At 34.9% G+C, this 24,401-nt stretch overlaps 1 protein-coding gene across 1 annotated transcript; it reads left to right on the top strand.

The window, feature by feature from the left end:
* Window positions 1–12,540: 12,540 nt before the first annotated feature.
* On the top strand, window positions 12,541–18,943 carry LOC107822598 (putative serine/threonine-protein kinase PBL7). The gene is made up of 5 exons (XM_016649145.2): window positions 12,541–12,751; window positions 14,451–14,617; window positions 16,211–16,400; window positions 16,924–17,315; window positions 18,189–18,943. Exons 1-5 carry the CDS (start codon window positions 12,667–12,669, stop codon window positions 18,450–18,452), a joined length of 1,098 nt encoding a protein of 365 aa, XP_016504631.1. The 5' UTR covers window positions 12,541–12,666; the 3' UTR covers window positions 18,453–18,943.
* The last annotated feature ends 5,458 nt before the right edge of the window (window positions 18,944–24,401 follow it).

Raw genomic sequence — 24,401 nt, 5'->3', positions numbered from 1 at the left:
GAATATTGTGATCTTAATGCATTCGTGGTAGATTAATTCCATAGAAATATATGCATTAAAACTATCTTGGGCATGCGAGTAGTAATTTGAAAGAATACTACGAGTACATATAATCCAGTCAAATAGCAACCATAAGCGATTCGAATGGAAGGAGAATTAGCTAGAAATCAGTAGGACTGAGGAACTTATCACAACCCTGAAATCTTCATCTCTAATAAAGTAACTCCAAATGATAATTCTCTGCATTCCTAGTATAATTTCTCGTTTTACTTTTGCATCCATAGTATAGCGCACACACTAGCCAAAAAAAGAACTCAACCATTGATCTTCTTAGTTAAATAACAATTTTAGTTGATTTATTAGATAGTTAACGACAAGTCACTATGAGTTCGATATTCTTTCTCATCACTTATTACTTGTTGAGCACGTATATTTGTGTGTGCATTTGGGAGCAACGGTGTATTTTTGAGTAGACAGAGGTGGATCTAGGATTTTATAACATGGGTGCAACACTTAAAAAAAGTATTAAGCGGGAATTGATCACTACTCCTCTAGGTAAATAACTGAACATTCAATTAAGTGCACCATTTAACCTCTTTGGAGCATAGGTGCCAGTAGATAATATTAGATCAATTATAATATATATATATATATATATATATATATATATATATATATATATTAGATATTAAGAACAATGTTGTATGTGTATCCCACGTCAATAAATACAAACAATATAAACTGGAAGATTTTGTACCAAAAAACAAAGAAAACCAAACCTTCATAAAAGAATATTAAACATCAAAATGTGATATCCACATATATTAAGAACAAAAACAGCATAAACTGTTTATAACTCTTGCTGGGTAACTTAGAGGGATAAATTCAAATTTCATATAATTCTATACTCAATTTGAAATGGTTTATTGTGATTTGTCTTAGTTTAAAAATAAAACGATTGATCTCAAATAAACGTCAATAGAAAAAAATGATATAAACAAACATAGTGCTTGGGGAAATAACAACTTGAACATCGGATAAGAAAGAAAAATATGCGTCAACGTCAACCTAAAATATAATTAACAAACAAAAAATGCTAGCTACTGATGGGGGAGAAATAGGACAGAATAAACGTTTTCCCATCCCATGATATTTATATTTTTAAATTTCATATAATTGTTTTCTACACAAGCAATGATGACATGAAGATGCATGCAGTTTGTGAGCAATTCAGTCTTAACAATCAATATTTTATAATAACTGCAAAGGCTGGTTGTTAGTACGACTTTGTAAATGTTAGCCATGATAAACATACCAAGATCAAATATTGCGTCTAGTCCAAGATCATCATCAGAAAGAGTGGATATTCATGAATTAAACATTCAGAGAAAATTTAAAATACTAAAAAATAGTGCAAAAGAAGTACAACAAACCCATAAACAATACAAACGTTTGAAGACTCCATTTCATGTTTTGGGTTTCAGATACCTTAAAAACACTTTGTATCTCATATATGAAATGTTATCGATCGTCCAATTCTCCGCTTTCATTATTTGATCTTTGTTCCTTGCATACCCATTTGTTGCTACGTGCAAATGTTGAAGTACTATGGACGTAAGAATTTGATGGGTTATGGAAGCTAATTAAGAAAATTAAAGAGGAGGAAGAGTGGGAGGCTAATTAAGAAATAGTATTAAAGAAGTAACTATTGATATATTAGACAATGGAAAAAAGAAAAAAAATGACTATTGAGTTCTTCATAATATTGCATATATAATAATAATAATAAATTAAATTAATAAATAAATCATTAAGTAGAGGGTAATTTAGTCATTTAGTTTTTGAAAGATATTTTAGTAAAATGACTTAACCTAAAAGTTTTCACACTTATAATATAGTATATTGATATGATATATAAAATATAGTTCGGTGGAGAGACCATAAGTTTATCTACCCATATATCAGGATATAAATTTGCCCGTTTGAGTAAAATATGAATAGCTTCGTCTCAATTGGTATTGTTTTAGTAAAATTTATTTATTTATTTATTTACGATACTCCAATAGCCTTTTAGAAATATTTTAAATTTTGACAATTTAAGTTTAAAAGAATATAAATATCACCTTTGCAATTATGCACTGCATCGACCCCATTTAAAAGCCATTTCGTTTTAGACAGTCCAAATATTATATTCATTTTTTCTATCATTCCTTCACAATTTAGTAATTCTTTTTAACAGCTTATCATCAATTAAAATGTGACAACTAAATTGAAGCGAAAGGAGTATTCTTATTCCTTTAAAGAATTACAAAAACTTCCCTCACTTTTGTTTCTTTACAATTTTGATTTTCTAATCATTACTTTTCCCGTTCTTGGGATCAATAATTCAGGGAGAAAGTAAAGATATTGTCAAAGGGAAGAAACAAAGAGTCATATATTAGAGAAAATTCAGTACCCATAAGACAAGATCATCACAATTATAATTGTTAATAATCAAACTGCAAATTCTTTAATTGAAAAAGTACTCATTGCCTGAAACCTTGGTGACATATTAGGTGGACCACGCTTTCCTGTGACAAATACCCTAGATTCCCTCCAAAATTTAAGTTGGAGCAGTTTGACGAAGATAATGTCAATGATGTCAAATATATTAGTGGCTTTCCACACCTTCAGTTCTCCGTACAATATTTAGATTGTCCTATTTACTTGGAAAGGAAGAAAATTGTCCACTTCAACAATATTGTAGCTAAAGTCTTTGAAAAAAATGCAAGGTTGGCAAGGGAAACTTCTTTCCTTTGGAAGTAAGGTAAAGCGGTTCTAATAAAATATGTTCTTCATCTCTCCCACTCCATCTTCTATATGTCCTGTATCCTCAAAACGGTCTTATACCAGACTGAGAGGATAATCTCTAATTTCTTTTGGGGAAGATTGAAGATAGAAACAAGGTGCACTAGATATCATTGGCTCATTTATGTTATCCCATCATTGAAGGAGGAGTTGTTTTTAGGTCTCTACATGACACTTGTAGAACCCTCTCAGCTAAAGTTTGGTGGAATTTTAAAACCAAAATGGGATTGCTAAAGGATTTTCTAGAGGTTGCAAAGTGGTCAGAAAACACCCAATAGCTAGAAAGTGGTCATATGGTCAATCTCACACCAGGAAAAGGCTCATGGATATCAAGGAAGATGCTGAAAAGGTCATTTTATGGAAGATAGGCAAAGGAAATGTGTCATTTTGGTGGGATAATTAGATTGGCAGAGGTACGCTGGCTAAGCTCAAGCAACTACCTAATGCATCTAGACATACTAAGGTCCTGAATTTCATTGAAGAGGGAAGACGGAATGTGACCAAGCTTAAGGAACTCTTCCCTTGTTAGGATCGGGAACCCGAGTAGTGTGGAATTTAGCCAAACAACGGTATAATGACAATAACAAAGACAATTGAAGTTGATAACAACGACAATTAAAGTAGATAAAGAAGACACAAATTTAACGTGGTTCGATCAAAGTGGCCTACGTCCACAAGCGGAAATGAGCAATTTACTATAACAATAAGAGTACAAAAGAGAGTACAAAATTAGAGTAAATACTCTAATTAATCCCAAATACCCTAAGAGAATAACCTCACAAGATCACTCCAAAGAAAGAGTTCACACAAATGCTTCCCAACACTTAACTCTCATACAAAATACTCTTAATAAAGGAAGAAAGGAAGAAACAAGAAATGAAGACTCAAGTCTTGTTGGTGTGTCTAAAATGAACTAATGGCCTTCCCTTTTATAAACAAAAAAGTCTTGGCCTCTTATGTGTAAAAGAAGAGATACAACTTGTGCAAATGATGTCCAACACACAATGCAATATTTTTGGATCCCAAAGAATATTGCCAACAAAGTCTACACTTTGCAAAGATACTTATGCTTATGTGATATGGACTCTATTAGCCAAAATAATGGTCATATTATAAATCTTCACCTTGGCCTAATTTTGAATGATATAGTAAATTTTCTCCACCTTCTCCGCAAAAGCCCCAATGGGCATATGTCAAAATTTAATGCCATCAAAATCAGACAAGTTGTCTGATACCGAAACTGTAGTAAGGCCTATAACAATGGATCCCAATAAAGTATACAACGAACCAGATATGTGTGCTTTCATGATCACAAGAGCACCATGAGAAACTTTCAGAACTCCACCTTCACCTGTGTACTTACACCCAAGAGATTCTAGAGTACCCAAAGAGATGAGATTTTTCTTCAAGTCAGGAACATGTCTAACATCAGTGAGAATTCTCACCACAACATCGTGTATTTTGATTTGGACTGTACCTTTTCCAAAAACTTTGTAGGCAGCATTGTTGCCCATCAAGATAACTTCACCTCCAATAGATTCATATGTGATAAATAAATACCAATTTTGACACATATGATAAGAACAACCCGAATCTAAAGTTAACTCATTGTTAGATTTGAAACTATTATTAGTTGCTAAAAAATAGTTCCCTCAGTCTCATCAGCAGCTACACTTGCTTCGGCAATGTCAGTATTTTTGTGCTTATTTTTCCTTTCCTTATGCTTTCCTTTATTTTTCAGCTTATAGCATTCGGAGGTCACTTATGACAATAGCGACACTGTAAATTATTGTATCTGGATATGGAGTCGGATTTTTCCCTAACAAACAAGCCAACCTCTGCTTGAGTTCCATTAACTTCCCCAGTAATATCACTATCTATTTGTTCTTTTGATTTTAAGATAGATTTAATATCCTTATAAGAGATATTATCCTTTACATAAAGCATAGTATCTCGTATATGCTTAAAAGATGGGGGTAGAGAAGAAAGAAGTAACACGGTTTGATCCTCATCTTTAATTTCAGCCTCTATATTACTCAAATCCATAAGAATGGAATCAAATGTGTCAAAATGAGAGAGAATAGAAGTACTTTCACCCATACGAACTGTATAAAGCTTCTACTTCAGGTAAAGTCTATTTTCCACCGTCCTCTTCATATATAAGGTTTTTAATTTTTTCCACATGCCTTTAGCTGTAGTTTCTATAAAAACCTTCACGTAAAACCTCATTTGAGAGATTTAAAACGATACTTGTTTTTGCCTTTTTGTCTATGATGGCAAACTCCCTGTCCGTCATTTTATCCGGCTTCTTCTCATTTACTTGCAACGTCAAGTCTAAGCCATCCTGAATTAGGATAGCTTCCATCTTTAATTGCCACATTCCGAAGTTTGCACTTCGGTCAAATTTCTCAACATAGGTCTTTGTTAGAGTCATTTTGGCTATTGAAATTAACCCGGTTAGATACGAATCTGATACCAATTTGTTAGGATCGGGAACCCGGGTAGTGCAAAATTTAGCCAAACAACGGTATAATGACAATAACAAAGACAATTGAAGTTGATAACAACGATAATTAAAGTATATAAAGAAGACACAAATTTAACGTGGTTCGGTCAAAGTGACCTACGTCCACAAGCGGAAATGAGCAATCTACTATAACAATAAGAGTACAAAAGAGAGTACAAAATTAGAGTAAATACTCTAATTAATCCCAAATACCCTAAGAGAATAACCTCACAAGATCACTCCAAAGAAAGGGTTCACACAAGTGCTTCCCAACACTTAACTCTCATACAAAACATTCTTAATAAAGGAAGAAAGGAAGAAACAAGAAATGAAGACTCAAGTCTTGTTGGTGTGTCGAAAATGAACTAATGGCCTTCCCTTTTATAGACAAAAAAGTCTTGGCTTCTTAAGTGTAAAAGAAGAGATATAACTTGTGCAAATGATATCCAACACACAATGCAATATTTTTGGGTCCCAAAGAATATTGCCAACAAAGTCTACACTTTGCAAAGATACTTATGCTTATGTGATATGGACTCTATTAGCCAAAATAATTGCCATATTATAAATCTCCACCTTGGCCTAAATTTGGATGATATAGTAAATTTTCTCCACCTTCTCCGCAAAAGCCCCAATGGGCATATGTCAAAATTTAATGTCATCAAAATCAGACAAGTTGTCTGATACCGAAACTGTAGTAAGGCCTATAACAATGGATCCCAATAAAGCATACAACGAACCAGATATGTGTGCTTTCATGATCACAAGAGCACCATGAGAAACTTTCAGAACTCCACCTTCACCTGTGTACTTGCACCCAAGAGATTTTAGAGTACCCAAAGAGATGAGATTTTTCTTCAAGTCAGGAACATGTCTAACATCAGTGAGAATTCTCACCACAACATCGTGTATTTTGATTCGGACTGTACCTTTTTCCCAAAAATTTACATGCAGCATTGTTGCCATCAAGATAACTCCACCTCCAATAGATTTATATGTGGTAAATAAATACCGATTGTGACACATATGATAAGAACAACCCGAATCTAAAATTAACTCATTGTTAGATTTGAAACTATTATTAGTTGCTAAAAAATAGTTCCCTCAGTCTCATCAGCAGCTATACTTGCTTCGGCAATGTTAGTATTTTTGTGCTCATTTTCCTTTCCTTATGCTTTTTTTTATTTTACAGCTTATAGCATTCGAAGATATTGTGACCTTTCTTATGACAATAGCGACACTGTAAATTATTGTATCTGGATATGGAGTCGTATTTTCTCCTAACAAACAAGCCAACTTCCGCTTGAGTTCCATTAGCTTCCCCAGTAATATCACTATTTATCTATTCTTTTTGATTTTAAGATAGATTTAATATCCTTATAAGAGATATTATCCTTTGCATAAAGCATAGTATCCCTTATATGCTTAAAAGATGGGGGTAGAGAACAAAGCAGTAACACAGTTTGATCCTCATCTTTAATTTCAGCCTCTATATTACTCAAATCCATAAGAATGGAATCAAAGGTGTCAAGATGAGAGAGAATAGAGGTACCTTCACCCATACAAATTGTATAAAGCTTCTACTTCAGGTAAAGTCTATTTTCCACCATCCTCTTCATATATAAGATTTTTAATTTTTTCCACATCCCTTTAGCTGTGGTTTCTATAAAAACTTCACTTAAAACCTCATTTGAGAGATTTAAAATGATACTTGCTTTTGTCTTTTTGTCTATGATGGCAAACTCCTCGTCCGTCATTTTATCCAGCTTCTTCTCCTTTCCTTGCAACGCCAAGTTTAAGCCATCTTGAATTAGGATAGCTTCCATCTTTAATTGCCACAATCCTAAGTTTGCACTTCGGTCAAATTTCTCAACATAGGTCTTTGTTAGAGTCATTTTGGCTATTGAAACTAACCCGGTTAGATCCGACTCTGATACCAATTTGTTAGGATCGGGAACCCGGGTAGTGCAGAATTTAACCAAATAACGGTATAATGATAATTGAAGTTGATAACAACGATAATTAAAGTAGATAAAGAAGACACAAATTTAACGTGGTTCGGTCGAAGTGGCCTACGTCCACAAGCAGAGAGGAGCAATTTACTATAACAATAAGAGTACAAAAGAGAGTACAAAATTAGAGTAAATACTCTAATTAATCCCAAATACCCTAAATGAATAACCTCACAAGATCACTCCAAAGAAAGGGTTCATACAAGTGTTTCCCAACACTTAACTCTCATACAAAACACTCTTAATAAAGGAAGAAAGGAAGAAACAAGAAATGAAGACTCAAGTCTTGTTGGTGTGTCTAAAATGAACTAATGACCTTCCCTTTTATAAGCAAAAAAGTCTTGGCCTCTTAGGTGTAAAAGAAGAGATACAACTTGTGTAAATGATGTCCAACACACAATGCAATATTTTTGGGGTCCCAAAGAATATTTCCAACAAAGTCTACACTTTGCAAAGATACTTATGCTTATGTGATATGGACTTCATTAGCCAAAATAATAGCCATATTGCATCCATGATAGTTGCATTAGCAATATTCTGGAGATTGAGATTTATGGGGGCAGCGAGGATTTACCAGTTTGGTCAATTGATTCAAATGGAGTCTTTACATGTAAATCGGCATGGGAAAATATGAGAAAACAAATGGCCAGATCTTTCACTGCATCTATTATATCGCACAATAGAATTCTTTTCAAAATCTCATTTTTTTATGTTGAGGATGATTCTGTCCAGAATTCCTACTGATGAAATGATTCAGAATTTTGGTAGAATGGTTCCATCCATGTGCTCCTGCTGTACTAATCACAAAATGAGGAGACAGTCACTCATCTCTTTTGCAAAAGCCAAATTGCTACACAAGTTTGGCTATTCTTTGATAGATATAGTGGTATCACCTTGAGAATGGAAAATATTAGACATATTCTAATGTGTTGGTGGCTAGCAAAAATAAAGAATAAAATTCATGTTACTTTGTTACAATGCCTACCATTAGTTATCTGTTATGAGATTGGGAAGAGTAGGTGTACTTCCAGATTTAAAAATACTCACATGTCCGAAAGGTTCATAATTCAGCAAGTGTCTAAATATATGACTTTTTTTTAAAATATTCAATTCCCCAAAGTTACTCTTCATCATCCTTGGCATGCTTTATGCACAACAATGGAGATGGCTAGACATGTCATTACCAGCCAATTGTTAAGATGGTATAAACATGAGATGGATGAGGAAAATTAAACATGGATGGTTGTAGTAAAGGGAATCCAGAAAACTCTGGCGGAGGGGGAATACTTAGAAACAGTCAAGGTGCTTGCATTTTCGCATTTGCTGATTATTATGGTACTTGTAATAACAACATGGATGAGGCCAAAGCTATGCTTCAGGGTATAAAAATGTGCATTACTGGTCGATACTCCAATGTAATAGTTGAAGGTGATTCCCAATTGATAGTAGACATGATTAATAACAAAATGAAGGTTCCTTGGCACATTCAATATATCATAGACCAGATTATTTTTCTCGTAAGTAATGGTAATTTTTGTTTTGTCCATACATTCAGAAAGGGTAATATGGCTGCGGATCAATTAGCAAACATGGGTGAAAAGGGGAGAAATAATTATCTTTGATAATCAGAGCTCCTTACCAGATTATGTGAAGGTAATTGTGAAATTGGATCAGCAGAGCATTTCAAACTTCAGATTTAGACCAAGAAAGAACTATTTCATAATTAACGATGCTAACCTTAGATAGTGATGATGTTTGTATAGTTTTTACAACTATGCTCATAACATCTTTTTGTGAAGCTCGATGTACTAATACTGTAAAGTATGTAACCACCAAAGTTAGGCAATGTCTTATTGATTAGATGTACAAAAGAATGAGTACTATCATTCTCTATCATGTTTTGAAAGCTATGGTTTATACTCTCCTCCCTGTACTTATCTTTTATGATTATCTAAAGATTGGGGTATAACCTAAATTTCCACTATCATGATGTACTTTTGTGGGAGGGTGGAGGGTGGGGGGAATTAAGTAGGAGAATTCTAGATAGAAAACGATAAACGTTACCTTTTGATAGTAAAATTTTGGATATACACAGCCGCAATCATATAATAGTTTCTCTGGCAGTATTACTACCATTGATGAATCATACTTTAACTTCCAAACTAATTTTTCATAAATGTTTATGACGCTAAAATTAAGATAACATTTGAAATGCCTATTGTTCAACGTGAATCCCATTTAAAATTTGCATAATGCAATATAATTGATTTTTTTTTTAGTATACTACCATCATCTGCAACGGTTTAAAGAAAATTTATGACAGAGGGTGTAAGATAAATTGTTGACAAAGAGTAAAGTTTAGAAGATAATAAATGTGAATAGTTTTTAAAAGAATAAAGGTTGGAGTAATTGAATACTTATTTAGAAACTCTTCCCAAGCCGCCATCTCCGTCTAAAGAAAGGATAGTTTGTATGCATAACTTCCTCCTATTTAATGCGAGTAGTAATGAAAAAGAAATTACAAGGTTAAATTTGTCATTTTGACATGGTCTAAGGTGCCCAACAATAAAGTACGGAGAGGGTTCCACGATTATCAATTTGTCACTTGGGGCAGTGACAGAGTGATTTCCGCGGACCAATTTTTAAAAATATTAAAGGACGACAAGAGGAATTAAATGGATTGTAGTACTCATCTTTTACATATTTACGATTTCTACCCTGTAACTTTTAGCTTATTACTATTCTTTTAATTCATTGAACTATGCACTCCCAAGTTCTCATGTTTTTTTTTTTTTTTTTTTTTTTTTTTTTTTTACACCTTTACGCCCTTCTCTCAAGTTACTTGTTGTTTAATATCGTAGGCAACCATTTCAATAAAAAAAATTATGAATTTAAGATAACTTTTGTCTACCTCATTTCAATATTTCTTTGGTCTGATGATAACATATGTTTTTCCTTCTAAATAGCATTTTTTCTTGAAAAATATGACTCAAGTTATAAATTGTTTTATCTATTTTGTGTAAAGTATTAAATTTATCTTTTGGATCATCATGTTTTGCTTTTGCTATTATATAATTAAAAAAAAAAGGTGTTATAGTATTTGTTTAGTCATTATGTTATTTGGTCTTTGAATAGATTTAAATAATTATTTTCTTTTTATACAACTATAAATTTATCGCCCATTTTAAAAGTTTTCACTCATATAACATTATTTCTTGTCTTACTAAATGTTTGAGTATACATTTAAATTATTTTATCGCATTATGCATGTATGCATCAAATTTGATTTTGTTACAAACAATACAAAATTATAAAAAGTGTTATAGTATTTGTTTAGTCAATATGCTATTTTTGGTCTTTGAATAGAGTTAAACAATTATTCTCCTTTTTATTCGACTATAAATTTATGGCCTGTTTTAAAAGATTTTTCACTCATATAAAATTATTTCTTATCTTATTAGAGTTTTTAGTGTACATCTAAATTGTTTTATCTTATTATGCATGTATGTGTCGAATTTGATTCTGTTACAAATAAGATACAAAATTATACTTATAAGTTAAGAATTATTTCATCAATTATATTATTTTGCTTGATATAACATTCATATTTAACAACTATAACTTTTTATTGGACCTGTGCATTTTAAAATAGCAAGGATCAGGCGATAATGAAGTATTAGTCTAAAATACTATATGCAGAGCTGTCTCAACTTAATAGATCAACAAATCGGGAGATGATTTAATTAATGTTTGCTAACAGAGTCAGCACGATCCGGGTGACTATAGTAAACAGTAGTTGGAGTAGCTTAAGGAAAAGTTTCACAAGTTTGTGAAGACCGAATTCTCGTCACTCAATTGCATTAATAATGACACAATTTAAAATTCCAATAATATTCGTAAAACCACACTTTCATTATAATTTTCAATAAATTTAGAGATTTAAATTATAAAATTTACAATATGAATCATAAATACAACAAAAGTAAGAGTTGCAATTTTGTCAACACTTTAACTTTTTTCTCCTCAAAAAGTTGGCAGGTTTTAGACAATATAATTGATGGATATAAGAAAATATTTAAAGTAATGTTAAAAAATAATATTTGGAAGTTCAATTGCGATTGAAGATGAATTTCATTTAGATAGAAGTTAGTTACTTATGAGTAAAATTATTACTTCACTTGAAACAATAACAACAATAATAAATCCAATGCAATCCCACATAGTGGGTCTGGAGAGGATAACATGTACGCAGACTTTACCCCTATCTTATGAAGGAAGACAGATTGTTTCCGATAAACCCTCGGCTCAAGAACAGTGAAAAAGACACAATAAATAAACAGTAACAATGGCAAGGAAATAAGATAACATAAATAAATAGCATGCCATGTTATAACAAAGGAACTAGGAATACGAAACTACAAGAGACGTGTGAAAACTACCGGCAATAATGCCATATCGTCTAACAACAAAGAACTCGGAATAAGAGAATACAAGACTAGTACTACTACCACCAGTACGACTAGAAGAGACTCTTGACTACCTGTCAACCCACAACCCTAATCCTCGACCTCCACACCTCCCTATCGAGGGTCATGTCATCGATAAGTTGAAGTAGTGCCATGTCCTGCCTAATCATCTTTCCCCAGTACTTCCTAGGTCTTCCTCTACTTCTCTTCTGCCCTGCTATGGTCAACCTCTCGCATCCCCCTCACAGGGACATCGGTGTCTCTCCTAACCATCTCAACCTCGATTCCCGCAACTTATCTTTCACGGGGGCCACACCCACCTTGTACCTAATAACTTCATTCCTAATCTAGTCTTTCCTGGTATGCCACATTCTGATCTTTGCTACTTTCATCTTCTTGACTGACCATCACTCGGCTCCATACAACATAGTAGGCCTCATCACTTCACTTGAAACACTTCTCAAACAAGCTTTTCAACATTTTATCAATATTTCAAATAAAGTAGTTCATTATTTGCAAATAATGATAGCCTAACAAACATTTGCAAATAATGAACTTCATTATTAGAAATAATGAAATATTAGCTTTATTTCACTTAATAGAGAATATTGGATCTATTTAATAAAAACAAAGAAACAAAGGGCAGTTAAGCAAAATGATTCACAAACAAAAAGGTTTATACCCGAGACATTTGTCCGAATTTAATCTCTCACTCTCTCTACACTGTCAGAAATCCTGTTTGGTCGGCCCTTTCTTGCTTTCCCTTTTCTCAAAGGGTTGTCTCTCCCTTCTGTTTCTCTGAGAAAAAAATATATAGGCAGAAGAAGAAGAAGAAATGGGATGCTTCCTTTGTTCAAACAAGAAATTAGAAAAGAAGCAAGAAATTAGCAAGTCTGCTGATCAGATCCCATCCTCTTTAGGTACTGTTAAATTCTTTAGTACAATTGTAAACTATGAAGGCATTTCATTATCAGTATCCAAAGTTATAATCTTTTTTTTTATTTCTTTTTAATTACCATCTTCTATCTTAGTATTTAAAAGTTCCCCCCCTTTTTTTCTGGTGATTTCTTTTGTTGATTCTTTGGAATTTTCACCTTTTGGCACATCGCAAAATACCCACTTGCATAGCTACCTTAATCAGCTTTTCAGGAGGCATAATCTGCTTTTGGTTTTTGGTACTAATTTTGCTTGGAAATGGTCCTATTTTGCTGATTTTTGTTTGTAGTATAGTTTATGAGATGCCTTGTTCCATTCTATTATGTGTTTCTTTTTGGTCGTTCCCTTTGTTGAGGTTGTCATTTTCGAGTTTTACCCTATCCCCTCGAAATAATTTATGTAACATACTGGTTACTAAAGAAATAAAGGCTTTCGAAACTTGTGGTCTAAAATAAGTTGCACACATAAGATGGAAATATAAATTAGAAAGTTTAAATTTATATTGTTTCTAAATATAAAAAAGTGTCTTTTTTTGGGGACAGGCTAAAAGGAAAGCGTGCACATAAAATGGGGCAGATGGAGTACTAAACTTAATATAGGTATTAGGTAATTCGAGACTTTGAGTCAAGATTATAGTACAAAGCGGCTAAACTTTCACAATAGGAGCTTTTTGTTGCAGTGCATGCCTTCTGTGGTTTCAACTTATACTGGAATCGAGCCAATGCTATTGAAGGAAATATTTAGGGAAACATTGAGATATTGTATAAAAATGAAGTCTTAATGGTCTTTTTGGTTAAATGCAACGTGTTTCTCTAGTTTTGGCTGCTTGTCCAGTTAATTTGGTCAGACGAAGTTGGCCTTCTCGGAATGCTGACTTGTAATCCTCGAGTGATGTTGCTCAAGCTGCTTTTAAGTTTTGAGCACAAGAGTTCACTCTTCAAAAGGGGTTGAAGTTGTTTGGAGCTATTGTGTCGAGGTGAATTGATAACACCTCGAGACTAGGGCCAATTAAGTTCTACTAGAATGTTTCACTGCAAATGAATCATTTTTCATTTTGCCACCGAATGCTGTTAACATTGGGACTTTTCAATTGTCTTATCAGATTGTCAAATTGTAAAATAAATGTAGTATCAATGCATCTGTTATATTTATCACTTCCTCTGTCCCAATTTATGTGGCACTGTTCGGATTTCGAGTATCTAACTTCTTAATTTTGACCGTGAATTATTTGGACATAGAATCTTTAAGTTTTTGGAAATAAATTACATATTTGAAAACGATGTAACAAGTACTATGAGTCACAATAATTAACAATTCAAAATATTAAAAAAGCACATGAAAAATTCTGGTCAAAGAAAAGCCCATTTGACTCTAGAAATTCAAACAGTGCCACAAATTGGGACGGAGGGAGTACTAAGTTTTTGTTGCTTGTCTGGCAATGTTTATGGACACTATAAATCTAGTAAGCACAACGTACTATTACTGCTGATAGGCATTTCGCTTTTATGTATGATCAGAAAGCACCCCACCTCTGTTTGTTTTGTTTTGTTTTCGGTCTCCTAAATGGTTAGTGAAGGCAGAATTCTCTTCCTTTCAGCAATGAGACGCTGCTTGGAAGTAACATTAGCCTTCCGGACATTCACTTCTCAGAAACATTAACAATTTTCACTTTTCTTGTTTCAGAAAAACTGAAGGATAGCTCCAAAAATGGTGGATCTGGACATATCGCAGCACATACATTTACATTTCGTGAATTAGCTGCTGCAACCAAAAATTTCAGGGCAGATTATCTCTTGGGAGAAGGAGGCTTTGGTAGAGTATATAAAGGGCGGTTAGAGAGAACCAATCAGGTTGGTTTAGCTCATAAATTAACTCTTAAAATGGAATTACGAGTGTGACCTGCCTTTTGTAATCAATGTGTTCAAACATATTTTGTTCTTATTAGTTAATTTTGAGTTGGAACTCTCCAATCTCATGCTATACTATTTCTTGCTTCCTTCCTTTTGGAGAGGAAAGTGCAAAGCCTTTAAAAATAGTGGAAGAGTTTTGACTTTCTAAGCAGCAGCATGGATTTCACTGCACGTACGGTAGATTTTGATATTCTATCTTTAATTTGAAGTGATGATGCAAGGTTTGTCTTTAAAATGTGACTCCAACTTCGGTTTAGCTCAACTATTGTGAAACCACTCACTCCGACTAATGGAAGAGAACTAATCTAGTTTCAGGTTCTTGATTTAGAGCTAGAACCTTTTAATTTTTCTCATTTATAGGTAGACTAATAAAACTGACACAAAGGGAATCGGCACCCTCATCAAAACTCGGCACAAATAGAAGATTTTAAATGATCATAATGGACTTCCACCTCAAGGTCGTGCCAATCTCTTGTTATCATCTGCTTGTTATAAGAAGCAGCTTAAGGAGAAGTTATTTCAGTGTAGGCCATTTTTTTTCATTAAATAGCAGCAATTTTAAAGAAGAAATAAGCAGCAGCTAGTTCATCCTACTAGCTTTATGCTAACAAACACTGCTGTTGTAAGCCCCCTAAATTGCTTCCAGGGTTAAGTCTAGTGAGATGAAACAGTCCAATCTGCTTCTTTCTTATCTGCCGTCTGCACTAGCTTCACCAGCCCTCACCCTCTAAAATCTTGACCAAGTTCAACAATTCAAAAGTTCTGTTATTGGATTCCAGTTTTCAATAGAGCATAATTTCTTTATGGGGGTGGGAATGGATATTACTGCTGAAGAGCTTCCTGTTCGCACCAAAAGTCCTTGCAACACCTAATTCCTGTTCACACCAAAAGTCCATTCCCGATGACTTTGAGGAAGAAAAGCCTTTATGATTTGCCTCTTATATTTTGCCTCTGAGGTTTACACCCTTAGAATGTTGTGCCACGATACCTCGTCTCCTGTCCTTCGGCTGATAGTGCTTTAATTGAACATCTTCGTTACCTGCACTTTTTTTTCATGCTATCCTCCTGCCTCTAATCCTCTTCTCATTTAAAAAAAAGAATATTTCTGCAACTCTCTCACTCTTGTGAGGCTAATTATTACATCAACAGCATAAGTTTTAGAAGCACGACTAGAATATAACATTTTAGTTTTGCCTCCTTTGAATTGATTTTCCTCTGTACATAACTAGGGTGCTTCTAGATTACAACATTTTAGTTTTGCCTCCTTTGAATTGATTTTTCCTCTGTGCATAACTAGCTTTTGTCTATACTTCTGTACTATCAGTGGGAAAAGATACTAGAGCTTACTAGCCTCAAGAAAAACAAGGCTCATCCACCTAATACGTTCCATGTGTCACAGGGTCATTCCCTTCGATCTCTCCATACCGTGCTTGGTCGTAGAATACTTCTGTTTCCATTGATCAGTATAATCAATTGATTTTTTCATGTACTGTTTACATTGTTTGTGAGACCTGAAAGTGCTTTATTTTGTAGATCGTGGCCATCAAGCAACTTGACCAAAATGGATTGCAAGGAAACAGGGAATTCCTTGTTGAGGTCCTGATGTTAAGCCTACTTCACCATCCACACCTTGTCAACTTGATTGGATATTGTGCTGATGGAGATCAGAGACTTCTAGTTTACGAGTACATGCCGTTAGGATCACTGGAAGACCATCTACATGGTATGTTTAATGGTTGCGTATTCTGGATCTCCAAAAAAAAAAATGCATTCTTAAGATGCAAATGGCAATTGCGTGACTTCCACCTTAAGTCATTATTCACCCAAAGAAGGTGATAATGACATTTTCATCTGGAATTTATTTGACGACAGTTCTAGTTAGTTTGTCAAGTCCTTAGTGATCCAAGGGATTGATATCAAATCTTGCGGAACCAAAAGGAGATATTATTACATAGTTTCCTTTTTTATACAAATTGATATCTGCCAGGACTTGAAGCTAGTTGTTTGTGTTCCCAAGCATTTCCAGATGCTTGTTAAGGTAAAGAAACTTGAAGCCAATGGAAAATATGACTTGCGATTTCAATTGTGGCATACAGTATCTTAGTTGGTAGGCTTTTCTCGTTAATCTTATGAAGTTTGTCTTTCCCTTAATTAAGCCTGTTTAATTAAAAAAATGATGTGTCATTATATCTGAGTTATCTTTTCTTTGGCATTTAATATGTCATGTATTTGCTTAAATGATCCAGAGCTTTCACCCGAAAAAAGACGACTAGACTGGAATACAAGAATGAAAATTGCGGCCGGTGCTGCCAAGGGGCTAGAGTACTTGCATGATAAAGCGAATCCACCTGTTATATACAGGGATTTAAAATGCTCCAATATTTTGCTTGATGAAGATTATAACCCGAAGCTATCTGATTTTGGGTTGGCTAAGCTGGGTCCTGTAGGCGACAAAACCCATGTTTCCACAAGAGTCATGGGAACCTATGGTTATTGTGCACCAGAATATGCAATGACGGGGCAGCTTACACTTAAATCTGATGTTTACAGTTTTGGAGTTGTTCTTCTAGAAATTATTACTGGTAGAAGGGCAATTGACACGTCAAGAGCTGCTGGGGAGCAGAATCTGGTTGCATGGGTAAGATAAAAAAAATTTGCTATTAAAGTTAAGCTGCGGAATTTGTGTCTTTTCATAAATCTTCAACTAGTTGATATATCTTATTAAGTTGAACTACCTTACCTGTTGTGATTTTCAGTATGTCCTAAGGTTTCAGAAATATCTTTTTTGCCTGCTTTCGAGAATCAATCACTCAAATGCTTCACCTGGACTTGAATATACCGTGTCGTCTTTTGGTTTCTGGGCATTTCTTGCTGTTCTCCATTATTTTGAACCTCTAGGCTGTCTTTAAGTCATTACAGCATGTTTCCATATGCAATGACGGGGCAGCTTGTCTTTAAGTCATTACAGCATGTTTGCATATCTTATTATTTTATTTTATGATAAGGTAAATAATCATTTATTTAATGTTGGGAACTACTCCTGCATACTAGTAATACAAAGTATTAGAGAACCTACAAAAGATACAATTCCCTAGGAAACACACCAATCTTCTTACTAGTCGGAACCTCATCGCTGCAATTTTGTGCAGTCTCAGTGTCATTTAGTATTAAGTCATCTACATTTCTATAATGAATTAGTTGTAAAGGTGCCCTATCCAGTTATTTGCTTTTCGAAATCCCATGCATACCAACCTAAAGTACATTTAGTTTCATCCAGTTCTTGCTTCTCTCGAGATTGTTAGAAAGCTTTTAGAAGAGATAGCTCTAGAAGTGTCATTGCGTTGCTAATTATTTAGCTCTAAATCATGTCATATAATATGCTGCTCAATTGCGTGGAAGAGTTTTGTTACAGATGCGTTGTTAAGAGCCTTTTTGTTCGAAACTCTTAGTTGGTCAATGGCTACTTATGGGTAAGAAATTTATACTCGGAGCTACATTTCAATATTTGCAGGCTCGACCATTGTTCAAAGACCGTAGAAAGTTCTCACAAATGGCTGATCCAATGCTTCAAGGTCAGTATCCAGTTAGAGGCTTGTATCAAGCTCTTGCAGTAGCCGCAATGTGTGTCCAGGAGCAGCCCAACATGCGCCCTCTCATAGCTGACGTAGTTACAGCCCTAAACTATCTTGCTTCCCAAAATTATGACCCTGGAACTCAACCAGTCCAAAGGCCTCACTCAGGCGCGTCGACTCCGAGACCAAGAAGGGATTTGTGATTGTTGCAGTGGATGATAAACTTCAAATATTGGAATTAGACAACTACATGGTTTTAGCCCTTTTCAGCAAAGTGCCGGATTAGGATAGATGCAATTTCCATGATGTGGAGTTGGCTCTTTCTTTTGCTCCAAACAGATGATGCCTGTTTATCATACCATTTGCAGCAGATGGTTGCATTCCACTGCCAGTATATAAATCTTTCTTCATGTCTTACAGAAGCGAAGCAAGAAGATAAGAGAATAGGTTGAATGCCCAGAAAAGAAAAAGAAAAAACAATTTAGCTCTCACTTCTTGACTTTGCTTTTAGTTTTCTCTTAGGAATTCTTTTAGGTTCTTCTTCCTTTCTTTGCTTTTCTTTTTCTCTGATTATGTAAATTAGAAAGCCATTTGGCAGTTGGACAGTAATGATGAAAGCTTGTATCTAGCGTCCCGTCCTCTCAGATGATAATTTTTTAAAACAAGAAAAGCAGGAAAGACACTGTTTTTAGTTTATTCAAGTGGTTCACGCCTGCGTTTTCGTTTTCTTTGTTGATTTATGCTGCTTCTCTACTCTCTAGTGTGTTTAGTAATTTAAAATTGAGGCCAAGCTTTTGAATTTATAGGCAATGAAAGAGTGAGAAACAGAGGTACCATCCAAAATGTGACTTTTCTATCCACACTTTAAAATCTAATAATCTCCCGTATGAATGGGGAATGACTATATGATGGAAACATGCGTGAAAAAATATGTGATTTACAAGTAAAGACTAACTGCATCTAGATAAGTAAGTTTTCCTTTGAACTTTTCATAGTGAATATATCGAATATACTCGGTCAGTCGTAGATTTAATATCTTTGAACTATCGAGCTTTGATGTATACCTAGAAAACATAAGTAACACGTTCTCATTGTTGTATTCGTTTCAGCCATGAACACTGCCTAGTTTCATAAGTGCGTAGAGAAATGACATTATAAAATTCTCCTTGAATCGGCTAACACTTTTCAATTATATAGGTCATTCCTAAACGTGTAATCTCGTAGATACACTATTTGATAATCTCATATCAAACTTAAAGATTATTAAAACAACCTTATGCCTTATCATCATCACTGAACATTGTCTCATCACAAGAATGAAGCAAAATCTTATTTGACAAAATTGAACCGTCAATCATAATTTTTTTTTCTAAATCAGATTGAGTTTAGATCTTGTTGTAATCTCCAGTCTTCTAGGTAGAGTCACCGCCATGATGACTTCTCCTCGTCCGTAGTCTCATTCCTCTTGATAATATCTCAACAACCTCTTATGCCTTTTGTAAGTGGATGCGATAAATTATCTTTTGACTTTACATTGTGAGTTGTAATAATTTCACTAGAGAGTAGTTATCTAACGATTTCAGCCCTTCTTATTGCCACTTGACTCTCGCAATGTATGCATATAGGTGCCAACTATTTGGGCAAAAATGAAATGTCTTCTAAGAAATTTCGGAGCTATTCAGCTTCTTCACTAGCTTTGTCTAAAGATATGAACTCAGACTCTATTGTAGAGCGGGCGATGCATATCTGCTTGGACGACTTCCAAGACATTACTCGTCCACCAACGATAAAAAGGCAGAATAGTTGGGGATTCCCCTAAACTTAGTAATTTTTATTTAGTTCCCACTTAAACTTTACGTGGTCTTTAATACCCACCCTCCCCCCTGAACTTGGTAATTTTATAGCCTCGACTCCCCCTGGACGCTGACAATCCATGGGAGTGTGACACACGCGCTGTCACATGGATTATTTTTGTCCATGTGGCATTTTTTATAATAGAATATATATTTTTATATTTTTATGTCCACCAACTATCTTGAAACAACGTTATTTTGATTATAATTTTTTTGACAGAAGATAATAATATTTTAATCAAGTTAATTTTACATATTTGTTAAAAAAAGAAATATACAGTTAGAACACATTATCATTGCACCTAAAAAAAAAAAAATACTTTGTTGGAACTCCTTATTAAATATTTTAGTTAAAAATAGTAAAATTTCGACCAAATATTTACGAATTTGACTCAAAAAAAGAAAAATGCATAGTTTAAATTAATAGTCATTGTATAAAAATAAAAATAAAAATAAAAATATACAATATTCTTTTTTGTAGAAAATACAGCATTTGAACTTCATTACTTTGGCCACATCTTTTTACCTGGCTAAAATAAATGGAGTTTCAACTAACTTTTATAGATTTGGACCGAAAAAAAAGATAAGAAATACATAGTTGAAACATATATTCATTATATCTAAAAAATACAATTGGGATAAAATATGCAATGTATATTTAGAAGAAACAACGAGAAATACAATTGGAATAAAATAAATCATTATATTTGATTATGTGGTAATTAATATTTGAAAAATACCCCATTTGAAATCTGATTTTATTTTTTTTTTCCCCCTCCCACGCTCCTAAATCTTTGCCACATCAGCATCTAAGGGGGTCAAGACTATCAAATTTTCAAGTTGGGGGGCTATCCAAATGCTAAGTTCAGAGGGGTATTAAAGACCACATAAAATTTAAGGAGAAACTAAACAAAAGTTGCCAAGTTTAGAGGGTCCAGAGCATTTCTGCCACGGTAAAAACATATCCACTTATGGGATTTAATTTCAGTTAATCCGGTAATTCAAAATTTGTATCACTCTATCCCTCAACAAGGGCGGATCTACTAAGGTTCGAAGGGGTGGCAAGCCACCCACAAGTTTCCATCGAAACGTTAAATATATATATGTACATACATGTACAAAATCCTATAAATATTTCACTTGCCAATCGGAGTAACAAAAAATGTCAAGGTGTCACGACCCAAATTCTACTATGGGCCGTGATGGCGCCCAACGTCACCCTAGGCAAACCAACAATGAATTAAACCATGTCAATTCTCTTTTAATAAGTTTTCAAGTAATTAAATTCTGTTTAATAAGAAATTAAGGAGTGAAAAATTCAATAAATGAAAAGACCACTGAGGGGCAATATAGTAATATAAGTGCTCCAAAACTATATACTAGTGTGTGTGCCAGGACGTGGTGTCACAAGTGTATGAGCAACTAGTAGAATATACAAAACTCTAACTACTGTCCGAAATAAAGTAGACAGAATAAAAATACAAAAGAGAGGCTCTAGGGGCTGCAAGACGGCTCAGGAAGCAGCTCACCACTTGGCCTCGAGATATCTGAGATGCGCGCCGGCAGGACCGTCAGATACACCTGCCTCATATCCTGCACGGTTAGTGCAGAAGTGTAGCGTGAGTACATAAAAACCATATACCCAATAAGTATCTAATCTTACCTCGAAGAAGTAGTGACGAGGAGTCAACATCGACATTTACTATGGGCTAACCATAATAATAAAGAGATTCTAAATAAGCATGAGTTATGTAAATAATAATAACAACTCAATGACAAGCAGGAATGAATAATTCTTTCACATTTAGTAATTTCCAAGTCAATTTCCTGTCATTAATAATCAAACCTCACAAGCCATAAAATAATATCAAGTATAGTTAGGCTTTGAGTGTTATTAAGCACGATTTATGCCGAGGTCGTACGGCCCAATCCAGAATAACGTGTACACTGCCGAGGGTCGTGCGACACGAACCATAGATGCATCTATTTTACTGCCGAGGCGTTCGGCCCGCTCCACTAGAAGAGAGGATACTTTATGAACATCCTATTTAAAAGTTATTATGAGGCTAATACACAAAGAAGCACAATTTATATTAGCGGTCAAGTAACCCGTCAAAACTCAAGTAAGTAAAATTCGGGCTTTTTCAATTCTTTTATCAAGTTCCAATATAATTTAGGCAATTTAATTAACAAGTAGAGTGCAAACATGATAAGTATTTCATGATTTGGGTCCTAAACTACCCAGACATAAGCATAATTAGTAGCTACGCACAGACTCTCCTCACCTCGTGCGTATGTAGCCCCCACAATTAGAAGCAAATATTAATTTAATTCACATATGGGGTAAATTTCCTCTTATAAGGTTAGGCAAGAGACTTACCTTATCTCAAAGCTCGCTTTCCGGTCTCAAATTTACTCTAAAGTCTCAACTCGGTACCGAACAATCCGAAACTATTCAAAGGTTGTATAAATTAATAAATACATGTTCAAAAGTCCATCTTCTAACTATTAGAGTGATTACCCAACCCCAATTAAAGGATTCCTAAAATTCACCATCCAGGTCCACGTGTCCGGATTCCGAAATTTTTTGAAGAAAGTTGTTACCCATCTCACGAACTCAAATATATAATTTTCACTCAATCCATAATTATTTTCTTGGGTAAATCTCATTTTTATCAAAACCTAGGGTTATTTATCTAAACCCATAATTTCAAAATTTTACATGTTAAAATCTACCCATAATCTATGTTTTAAACTCATATTGTATAGAAGTTACTTACCTCAAAGTGTTAGGTGAAACCCCCTTCCAAGAGCTCCAAAATCGCCCAAAAGATGAAAGAAAATGAGCCAAAATAACCTAAGTCCCGCATTAAATGGACCACTCTACCTTCAGCGATTTTCGCTTTTGCGGAGGGGTAGCCGCTTCTGCGAAAATATCATCGCAGATGCGGCCCTTCCCCACTTGGCCTACATCCGTATCTGCGGACCACTGGCCCGCTTTTGCGGGACCGCTTCTGCGATGCAAGTGTCGCACCTACGTCTTTGGCCGCTTCTACGGTTGCTTCCATCGCACCTGCGCGGTCGCAGGTGCGCGCCAAGTCCCGCATCTATGATTTCTGGGTTGCTCATGCTGGGCCGCTTCTGCGGCTACTGGCCCGCTTTTGCGAGCTCGCACCTGCGACTGGCCCTCCGCAGGTGCGATTACACCAGAAGCTGGGTGCTTCAGCCATTCACCTAAGGCTAAAAGACCTCCGCGCATCGTCCAAATGGTGTCCGGGCCCTCCGAGATCCTGTCCAAACATACCGACAAGTTTGAAATCATAAAACGGACTTGCTCGCACCCTCGGAATGCGGAAAAAAACATTAAAACTATTAATCACAACCCAAAACCAATAGAATCAACTTATGATTTTCAATTTTTTCCAACTTTCTCAATGACTTTAAATTTTGCATGCAAGTCTTAAATCACCATATAGAACTATTTCCAGGCTCAAAATTCCAAACGGACCTCGATAAAATAAAAACCTAGTCCAAACCAAATTTAAAGAAATTTAAAACCCTCAAGGTGCCAACTTCCAATATTACGCGTCGAAACGCTCCCGAATCATCCAAAACCCGATCCGAACATACGCCCAAGTGCAAAATCATCATACGAACCTATTGGAACCATCAAATTCAGATTATGAGATTGTTTACACAAAATGTTGACTCAAGTCAAACTTAGCCCCTTTTAACCAACCTTAGGGAACCAAGTATTCCGATTTAATCCCGAACCCTTTCAATTCCCGAACTAACCATCCCCGCAAGTCATAAAATAATAATATCACATACGGGGAGTCTTATTTAGGAAAATGGAGATCTAGAAAGTAAAACGACCGATCGGGTCGTTATATTCTCCACCTCTTAAACAAATATTCGTCCTCGAACGATCTAGAATCATACTTGAAGTGCTGAATAAGTGTGGATATCTGCTCCGCATGTCCTCCTCAACCTCCCAAGTCGCCTCTTCAACTAGTTGTCCCCTCCACCGAACCTTTACCACAGAAATCTTCTTGGACCTCAACTGGCAAACCTGCCTATCAACAATGGCAACTGGCTTTTCCTTGTAACCCATGCTCTCATCTAACTGAACCGTGCTGAAGTCTAACACATGTGACCTGTCGGCATGATACCTCCGGAGCATAGATACGTGGAAAATCGGATGAACTCATGATAGACTGGGAGGCAAAGCAAGCTCATAAGCAACTTCCTCAACTCGTCTCAACACCTCAAATGGGCCTATAATATATTTATATAAGA

Source organism: Nicotiana tabacum, chromosome 13 (assembly GCF_000715075.1).
Source record: "Nicotiana tabacum cultivar K326 chromosome 13, ASM71507v2, whole genome shotgun sequence".
Classification (NCBI taxonomy): Eukaryota; Viridiplantae; Streptophyta; class Magnoliopsida; order Solanales; family Solanaceae; genus Nicotiana; species Nicotiana tabacum.
Note: the sequence above shows the minus strand (reverse complement) of the source record. Positions and strands in the feature narration are given on the sequence as shown.

What these genes read in the sequence shown, in the direction of transcription:
- LOC107822598 (XM_016649145.2), top strand. Translation starts at nt 12,667, where the DNA reads ATGGGATGCTTCCTTTGTTCAAACAAGAAATTAGAAAAGAAGCAAGAA. An exon ending in TCAGATCCCATCCTCTTTAG is followed by an intron (nt 12,752 to 14,450) that starts GTACTGTTAAAT and finishes TTCTTGTTTCAG; the next exon opens with AAAAACTGAAGGATAGCTCC. An exon ending in ACTGGAAGACCATCTACATG is followed by an intron (nt 16,401 to 16,923) that starts GTATGTTTAATG and finishes TAAATGATCCAG; the next exon opens with AGCTTTCACCCGAAAAAAGA.